This window comes from Littorina saxatilis, linkage group LG13 (assembly GCF_037325665.1).
Source record: "Littorina saxatilis isolate snail1 linkage group LG13, US_GU_Lsax_2.0, whole genome shotgun sequence".
NCBI lineage: Eukaryota > Metazoa > Mollusca > Gastropoda > Littorinimorpha > Littorinidae > Littorina > Littorina saxatilis.
Window position 1 is genome coordinate 37771677 of NC_090257.1, and position 10047 is coordinate 37781723.

At 47.5% G+C, this 10047-nt stretch overlaps 1 protein-coding gene across 1 annotated transcript; it reads right to left on the reverse strand.

Annotated features, from left to right (window-relative positions):
* Positions 1-7840: 7840 nt before the first annotated feature.
* Positions 7841-9392, reverse strand: LOC138945886 (uncharacterized). The gene is made up of 2 exons (XM_070317406.1): positions 9258-9392; positions 7841-8581 (listed from the first exon to the last, which is right to left on the reverse strand). Exons 1-2 carry the CDS (start codon positions 9390-9392, stop codon positions 7841-7843), a joined length of 876 nt encoding a protein of 291 aa, XP_070173507.1.
* Between the last annotated feature and the right edge of the window lie 655 nt (positions 9393-10047).

The window sequence follows — 10047 nt, forward strand, 5'->3', positions numbered from 1 at the left end:
GAAATGGCTGCAATCTACTGGCCGTATAAAATTTCATCTCACACGGCATCACTGCAGAGCGCCTAGAACTGTACCCACGGAATATGCGCGATATAAGACTCATTGATTGATTGATTGATTGAAGAAACCATTCAACGGCTGGAGGGTTCCAAGGTCTTCTCAAGATTAGAAGCTCGTTCCGGATTCTGGCAAATTCCTCTTCATGAAGACAGCGCCAAACTGACTACCTTCATAACGCCGTTTGGTAGATACTACATGAAAAGAGTACCTTTCGGTATCTCGTCAGCTCCAGAGATATTTCAAAGAATAATGACAGAGATACTCGGGGACATAGAGGGTGTTATCTGTTACTATGATGACATCATGCTACATTCCTCAACGAATGAAGAGCACGACAAGCTCTTGAAGCGAGTCTTCCAAAGACTGAAAGAGGTAGGCCTTGAGCTGAATGAAGACAAGTGCGAGTACAAGAAAGCACTGACATTTCTTGGTCACGTGATCAGCGAGAATGGAGTGAGGCCAGATGAGAGCAAAGTTGAAGCGATCGTCAAGATGAAGGAGCCTGAGAACGTCGAAGAACTGAGACGTTACTTAGGTATGGTGAACTACCTGGGAAGGTATGTGCCACATCTTTCCACTGTGCTACAGCCGCTGAACAGCCTGTTGGTCAAGGAAACAGCATGGTTGTGGGGACACGCACAAGCTTCAGCGTTCACCAGAGTCAAGGAGCTACTGACTTCAGCGCCAACACTAGCGTTCTTCGATCCGACGAAACCAACAGTCGTAAGCGCTGACGCAAGTTCCTATGGCATCGGAGGTAGGTGTCCTGTTGCAAGAGCATGAAGGAGGTCTTCGACCCGTTGCGTTTTGCTCACGAACACTTTCACAAACAGAAACACGATACGCACAGACAGAAAAAAAGTGCCTTGCTTCAGTGTGGTCCTGCGAGAAATTTGACAAATTTCTCATGGGATTAGATACGTTCAGACTCATCACAGACCAAAAACCTCTAGTCACCCTGATAAACAACAAAGACTTGTCAGAAACTCCACAACGCTGTCAACGGATGTTGATGAGGCTCATGAGATATAAGCCCATCGCTGAGTACACTGCAGGAAAGAATATGGTCGTAGCAGACCTACTCTCACGTAGTCCAGCATCAACAGAAGCAGATACTAGTCACACGGAAGACATCAGTTCACACGTAAGCGTAGTGTATGTTTCATGGCCAGTATCGGACACTAAGTTGAAACAGATCCGAGAAGAGACGGCCAAGGACGTCAACCTCAAGACTGCCTTCGATTACACTGTTGCAGGATGGCCTGAGTACAAGCAAGATGTCATCTTGCAGCAAGAGACTTCTTCGCAATCCGAGGGGAGCTCAGTGTTTGTGATGGACTTTTGATCAAAGGAGATCGTATTGTTATTCCGTTTCCATGCGCAAAGAGATTCTCGACAGAATCCACGATGGACACCAAGGAATAAACAAGTGCAGAGAGCGGGCAAACCAATCAGTGTGGTGGCCACGCATCAGTAAGGACATTCAGGACAGAGTCGCGGCATGTAAACATTGTCTCGAGAAACGACCGTCGCAACCGACTGAACCACTCTTGCCGACAGAGTTACCTGATCGTCCTTTCCAGAAGATCGGTGTAGACTTACTTGAGTTTCAGGGAAAACACTACCTTGTCATGAAAGACTACTACTCGAGATACATTGACATAGCATATCTGTCGAGTACCACAGCTTACGCCGTTATCTGCAAGATGAAGAACTCATTTGCACACCACGGGATTCCAGAATCAGTAGTCTCGGACAATGGCACACAAGTTACATCTGAAGAGTTCAGAAAATTTGCATCAGACTGGAACTTTCAGCAGCAGACGAGTAGTCCACGATTTCCGCAGGCCAATGGGGGAGCGGAAAGAGCAGTGGATACCGCCAAAGCTATCCTCAGACAAGATGACATCTTTCTTGCTCTTCTGACGTACAGAGCAATGCCAATTCCAGAGCTAGGCGCGAGCCCAGCCGAGCTTGCGTTCGGGAGGCGGCTACGGACAACGTTACCGTCGCTTCCTACAAACTTCACTCCGCGTACAGTCAACCATGACCAGCTACGAGTGAAGGACGAGGCCTTCAAAGCGAAACAGAAGTTTCACCACGATAGACATCGCGGTGCACAGCAGTTGCCGGAACTTCAACCCGGTGACCCAGTTCTCATCAAACACGATGGTCAGAAAGAATGGAAGCTGCCTGGCGAGGTGACGAAGATGGTCGCGCCGAGATCCTACCTGGTACAGACAGACAAGGGACCTCTTCGACGCAACAGAAGACACCTGCGCTACAGAAGCTCCGACGACAGTGCCGGTGAGACCAACAACACATCAGGTCCAGTCATCGTTCCTGATGCGCTACGTCATTCACCAGAGCCACAGCAGACGCCAACACCAGCGCCAGATGAATCTCCACCTCCAGATGAGCCGACAGCGCATCAGCCATCTTCAGGCGGATACCACACTCGCAGTGGGAAAGCAGTAGTGAAACCTGCCAGATTCCTGCAGGAGTGATTTTGTGTTGCTGTGAAAGCAAATATGTGTAATTCATTTTGCAATGATTGATTGCAAAGTGTTTAGTTATTCTGTGTGTTGGATGGTATCCAGATTTCGGCATTCTTCAGCAGAATTCAAGGATCTTCAGTTCAAGTTTAATTGTTAACTGTATGCAAGTATAATCGAGAATTATACTGACTGTTAATGACAATGTCTAGAGACTGTACACTGACAAGAGTATGTGCTTGCGTTGAACTGGAAGATCTACGCCTTGAATATTATTTGAGTTAGATTATGGTAAAAGCCAGGAAGACATTTTAGTTGCAGTTGAACTTACGTAAAAAGGAGTTAAAGGAATTATGACTTTTATAAAGTTGATTCTTTTAACTTATAAAAGAAAGGGAGATGTAACGATAAGCCAATGGTCTATGGGAGACAACTCCTTATCTGTGTTCATTACCATGTTTGATTGTTGCCCTTGGGGAGCTCTTGTGCAATAGAGAAGAATAAATACACTTCTACTTCTGCCCAACATGGAACCGGTGTGGTCTCAATATCGTTGTACGAATCCATTGCTTGTTCACGCTCACATCCGCATCCAGACATGACAGACATACAAAGGAACAAGACTCTCTCTCTCTCTCTCTCTCTCTCTCTCTCTCTCTCTCTCTCTCTCTCTCTCTCTCTCTCTCTCTCTCTCTCTCTCTCTCTCTCTCTCTCTCTCTCTCTCTCTCTCTCTCTCTCTCTCTCTCTCTCTCTCTCTCTCTCAGTGCCTCTTTTTACTTTGTATGTGTCTTCCAAACAGTGGGCACCGTGGTAAGCAATACGTACACCTGTCTCTATCAACGTGCGCTAAGCTGTCTCCGTCTGTCTCCTTTACTCCATCCGTCTCTGTTCTCCATTTCTATCAGAACCGTCGGCACCGCGCTACGACTCTCTCGATTCCTCTGTTGATATTTCTCTCCCATCTCTCCCCCAGCCCCCTCCCCGCTTTATCTCTGTCAGTCTCTCTCTCTCTCTTTATTTCTTTCTCTCTCAGTCTAGCTCTCTCTCTCTCTCCCTCTCTCTGTCTCTATCTGTCTCTGTCTCTGTCTCTCTCTGTGTCTCTGTCTCTCTCTCTGTGTCTCTCTCTCTCCCCGCCCCTCCCTCTATCGCCTTTCTCTCTCTCTCTCTCTCTCTCTCTCTCTCTCTCTCTCTCTCTCTCTCTCTCTCTCTCTCTCTCTCTCTCTCTCTCTCTCTCTCTCTCTCTCTCTTTCTTAAGGGCAGATTGTAAGTAAAGGCGTAGCCTTAAATTAATCTTAATCCTTGTTAAATAAAGTTCAATTCAATTCAATTCAATTCAATTCTCTCTCTCTCTCTCTCTCTCTCTCTCTCTCTCTCTCTCTCTCTCTCTCTCTCTCTCTCTTTACATTTAGTCAAGTTTTGACTAAATGTTTTAACGTAGAGGGGGGAATCGAGACGAGGGTCGTGGTGTATGTGTGTGTGTGTGTGTCTGTCTGTCTGTGTGTGTGTGTAGAGCGATTCAGACTAAACTACTGGACCGATCTTTATGAAATTTGACATAAGAGTTCCTGGGTATGATATCCTCCGACGTTTTTTTCATTTTTTTGATAAATGTCTTTGATGACGTCATATCCGGCTTTTCGTGAAAGTTGAGGCGGCACTGTCACGCTCTCATTTTCCAACCAAATTGGTTGAAATTTTGGTCAAGTAATTTCCGACGAAGCCCGGACTTCGGTATTGCATTTCAGCTTGGTGGCTTAAAAATTAATTAATGATTTTGGTCATTAAAAATCTGAAAATTGTAAAAAAATTAATTGTTTTATAAAACGATCCTAATTTACGTTCATCTTATTCTCCATTATTTTCTGATTCCAAAAACATATAAATATGTTATATTTGGATTCAGAACAAGCTCTGAAAATTAAAAATATAAAAATTATGATCAAAATTAAATTTTCGAAATCAATTTAAAAACACTTTCATCTTATTCCTTGTCGGTTCCTGATTCCAAAAACATATAGATATGATATGTTTGGATTGAAAACACGCTCAGAAAGTTAAAACGAAGAGAGGTACAGAAAAGCGTGCTATCCTTCTCAGCGCAACTACTACCCCGCTCTTCTTGTCAATTTCACTGCCTTTGCCATGAGCGGTGGACTGACGATGCTACGAGTATACGGTCTTGCTGCGTTGCATTGCGTTCAGTTTCATTCTGTGAGTTCGACAGCTATTTGACTAAATGTTGTATTTTCGCCTTACGCGACTTGTTTTTTTTTTTGGTTTTTTGCTCTCTCTCACTCGACGTGTGTTTTGTGTGTACGGTGCGACAAGGTGACAGACTGGGGGAGAAAGAGAGAGATAGAGAGATATTGTGTGTGTGTGTGTGTGTGTGTGTGTGTGTGTGTGTGTGTGTGTGTGTGTGTGTGTGTGTGTGTGTGTGTGTGTGTGTGTGTGTGTGTGAAAGAGAGAGAAAGAGAGAGAGAGAGAGAGAGAGAGAGAGAGAAAGAGAGAGAGAGAGAGAGCATGAGAGAGATAAGGAAAGAGAGAAAAAGACAGAGATAAGGAAAGAGAGAGATAGAGAGAGAGAGAAAGAGAGAGAGAGAGAGAGAAAGATAGAGGAAGAAAAAGAGAGAGAGGGAGAGAGTGAGAGACTTGCATACAGACAGACAGATAGATAAGACAGACAGACAGACAGACAGACATATTTACAGACAGACAGACAAACAGAAAGACAGATAACGAAATATCGTCATATCTGTATCAATCCCACACGAATCCTGAAAATAATGTTTTATAACATGTCGGGATCTTCTGCCCAGTATTATCATTAACTACTCTTACACACTAAATATGTATACAAGCAAAGTCGTACAAGCGATCAAGGACACTAAGAGGATTAAGTTTGTTTTAGACATACTATATTGCTTAGTTAATGACACTTCTCCCATAACGCGGACACGTTTGAATATCATGTCCTTAAAATTATAGTCAATGATAAAGTCAGTGTAATAAGTCAGTGCCCCATAAACGCGTAGAAAAGTATGTTCCCATTGGAACGCCCCTTGTAAGACCCCCTCCCCCTCCCCGTTTAATGACCATCCACCCTCTTAAGACCCTATAGATTTCCACATGTTGTTGTTGATTGCAACTGAACGTTTGCCTCTACGAGGAAATTCTATTTTAAGACTCGCTTCCCTATAAAATCTACTTTTCTCAGATTGTTGAGGCTTTAAAAAGGGTCCCACAGTAATTCCGTGATGCTAATTATAAGGTACGACATTGTCGGTTCATCCTCACTGTGGGGATCGTATAACCTGAGATAACACCTGTAATTACGCAGCGCGTGCCGATCACCGAGTGACATGGATAGCGGCAGGTGTTATCAGTATCACCTGACCTACCAGTGGTCATCTTCACCTCACGAATTGGGGGGGGGGGGGTTAATGTCCGTGAGGACTAAATGCCTATATTGGACATGACTTGGGTTATGTGATATTGCTTATACTGACCAAAGCGTTTCTAATTTATAGTTATTTTACTAAGTCAATTTCATGTGTTGGTTTCTCGGCGTTACAGTTTGACGCACGAACGAGTATTGAATGAACGAAGTTTTACTTTTACAAAAAGCTAATATTCGACATAATCACACCCCTTTTTGATTGCGAACGATTCCAGACACAAACTCACCAAATTAAATCAAATTGTAATACAGTGATGATGCACTGAATTCTTCTTCTTCAGCGTTCCAGAATTGTCTGGTTACGTGTGAGCTCGTTTGCCCATTTGGGTTCCCCACACTATACTCTGAGAGCATAGTCAGCTCACTCCGCTTTCGTTGAGTAGGCATGTTGGGTATTTTCGTGTTTCCATAACCCACCGAACTCCGACATGGAGTACAGGATCTTTTCCGTGCGCACTTGGTCTTGTGCTTGCGTGTACATGCGAAGGGGGTTAAGTCACTAGCAGGTCTGCACATAAGTTGACCTGGGAGATCGAAAAAATCTCCACTCTTAAAGGCACAGTAAGCCTCCCGTAAATCATCACAGATACGGTCAGGCTTTTACACACAGTACAAACACCCTTCCATTTGAACGCTCACCAAACGGGAACATCCTAGGTGGCCTACGTAAAGAGCGAGCAATTTTCAAAGAATTAATTTTTACTTGGTTTATCTTACCCCTGAGCCATCGTGAACCCGTAGTCAGTTAGTCATTTGAATGCGACTCGATGTGAGCTTATTTACAATAGCACGTTTTTATGCACGAAACAAACGGCTGTGGTTCACAAGAACTCTAGCGATGGCTTTTGACTGTTGAGAGGAACGGCGATATGCACTGATAAACCGTCGTCTGCTACGACCCTTGCGTGACCCTGCTTCCGGGCTTTTCTTTTTTCAAACTTTTACAACTTCGAATTGTACTGATCTTGTCTTGATGAAAAAAGAATTCTTTTATTATTAAAGAATGTTTGTGTAACAAGCTGTCAATCTATTATTTGGATTTTAAAAGTTAGGTCTAGCGCAAAAACGCACCACGGTCCAAAAACATTTTGATAATCATTGATTCACGGCTATCGCCAGTTTACATCGATAGAATGACACCCGGAGGGAAGTAACTCATGTTTGACCTGAGTTCAGGATGGGTCCAAAAAGTGTTCGAGACAATCTGCAAAATTAATTCTTTAAAAATTGCTCGCTCTTTACGTAGGGCACCTAGGATGTTCCCGTTTGGTGAGCGTTCAAATGGAAGGGTGTTTGTACTGTGTGTAAAAGCCTGACAGTATCTGTGATGGTTTACGGGAGGCTTACTGTCCGGGCGTGATTTCCAGTATCATAACAGCCGTCCAGCACCAAAATGAGGCGCCATTGTTGTTGGACCAAGTCCACGAAAATAAATTCTTTGAAAATTTCTCACGCTCGACAGAAAGCAGCCAGGATGTTCCCGTTCGGTGAGCGTTCAAATGGAAGTATGCTTGTACTGTATGTAGACGCTCGGGGAGCTCTGTGATGGTTTACGGGAGGCTTACTGTGCCTTTAACCCACCAGGCGGCAGCGACCGGGATTCGAACTCACGACCTTCCGATTAGGCGGCCAACCTCTTACCACCACGCCACTGCGCCCGTCGATGCACTGACAAAATCATACCTTATGATAACTCAACATTACTGCCTCCAAAATCGGACAAAAGTAGGTCTTAAAGGGAAGAGTCTTGAAAGAGAACTGGAGGTAAATGTAAAATTAAATCAAAAACAAAATGTGGAAATCTAGGGTCTTAAGAGGGGGGTGGTATCTAAACGGGGTGGGGTGGTGGTCTCGAAACGGGGTGGGGAGTGGTCTCTAAACGGGGTGGGGAGTGGTCTCTAAACGGGGTGGGGGAGTGGTCTGTAAACGGGGTGGGGGAGTGGTCTCTAAACGGGGTGGGGGTGGTCTCTAAACGGGGTGGGGGAGTGGTCTCTAAACGGGGTGGGGGAGTGGTCTCTAAACGGGGTGGGGGAGTGGTCTCTAAACGGGGTGGGGGAGTGGTCTCGAAACGGGGTGTGGGGTGGTCTTGTTCTCTAAACGAAGTGGGGGAGTGGTCTCTAAACGGGGTGGGGAAGTGGTCTCTAAACGGGGTGGGGGAGTGGTCTCTAAACGGGGTGGGAGGGTGGTCTCTAAACGGGGTGGGGGAGTGGTCTCTAAACGGGGTGGGGGAGTGGTCTCTAAACGGGGTGGGAGGGTGGTCTCTAAACGGGGTGGGGGAGTGGTCTCTAAACGGGGTGGGGGAGTGGTCTCTAAACGGGGTGGGGGCGGTCTCTAAACGAGGTGGGGGAGTGGTCTCTGAATGGGGTGGGGGAGTGGTCTCTAAAAGGGGTGGGGGAGTGGTCTCGAAACGGGGTGGGGAGTGGTCTCTAAACGGGGTGGGAGGGTGGTCTCTAAACGGGGTGGGGGAGTGATCTCTAAACGGGGTGAGGGAGTGGTCTCTAAACGGGGTGGGGGAGTGGTCTCTAAACGGGGTGGGGGAGTGGTCTCTAAACGGGGTGGGGAGTGGTCTCTAAACGGGGTGGGAGGGTGGTCTCTGAATGGGGTGGGGGAGTGGTCTCTAAACGGGGTGGGGGAGTGGTCTCTAAACGGGGTGGGGGAGTGGTCTCTAAACGGGGTGGGGGCGGTCTCTAAACGAGGTGGGGGAGTGGTCTCTAAACGGGGTGGGGGAGTGGTCTCTAAAAGGGGTGGGGGAGTGGTCTCGAAACGGGGTGGGGAGTGGTCTCTAAACGGGGTGGGAGGGTGGTCTCTAAACGGGGTGGGGGAGTGGTCTCTAAACGGGGTGGGGGAGTGGTCTCTAAACGGGGTGGGGGCGGTCTCTAAACGAGGTGGGGGAGTGGTCTCTGAATGGGGTGGGGGAGTGGTCTCTAAAAGGGGTGGGGGAGTGGTCTCGAAACGGGGTGGGGAGTGGTCTCTAAACGGGGTGGGAGGGTGGTCTCTAAACGGGGTGGGGGAGTGATCTCTAAACGGGGTGGGGGAGTGGTCTCTAAACGGGGTGGGGGAGTGGTCTCTAAACGGGGTGGGGGGCGGTCTCTAAACGAGGTGGGGGAGTGGTCTCTAAACGGGGTGGGGGAGTGGTCTCTAAAAGGGGTGGGGGAGTGGTCTCGAAACGGGGTGGGGAGTGGTCTCTAAACGGGGTGGGGGAGTGGTCTTGGTCTCTAAACGGGGTGGGGGAGTGATCTCTAAACGGGGTGGGGGTCGTCTCTAAACGGAGTGGGGGAGTGATCTCTAAACGGGGTGGGGGAGTGGTCTCTAAACGGGGTGGGGGAGTGGTCTCTAAACGGGGTGGGGGAGTGGTCTCTAAACGGGGTGGGGGAGTGCATGGTCTCTAAACGGGGTGGGGGTGGTCTCTAAACGGGGTGGGGGGTGGTCTCTAAACGGGGTGGGGAGTGGTCTCTAAACGGGGTGGGGGAGTGTTCTCTAAACGGGGTGGGGGAGTGGTCTCTAAACGGGGTGGGGGAGTGGTCTCTAAACGGGGTGGGGGAGTACAGTGGTCACTAAACGGGGTGGGGGAGTGGTCTCTAAACGGGGTGGGGGAGTGGTCTCTAAACGGGGTGGGGGAGTGGTCTCTAAACGGGGTGGGGGAGTGGTCACTAAACGGGGTGGGGGAGTGGTTAATACAAAAAGATCTAAGAGTCAAGCTTTTCTTATCTCTGTTATGGCCTGCCAAGAGCTAACTGCGGCACATCAATGCATGTCAATGAGCGCTTCTGGGGTGATAACGCGAGACAACTCCTGTTATCCTGCCGCGAGGTGGCGCCAGTTACCAGCCAAAAACCTCACCAGAACCGACCATTGTCTGTTTACCGTATAAAATGGACGACTTACACACGATATGCTATTTGGGACCAATGCAAGTTTTTTTTCTTTCTCGTGTGATCTTGCCGCGATGTGGCGCCAATTACTAGCCGGAAGAAAGAGGGGGCATAACCTCACCAGAACCGCCCATTACTTGTATTTCCTAGTCCTGTAGGAGGA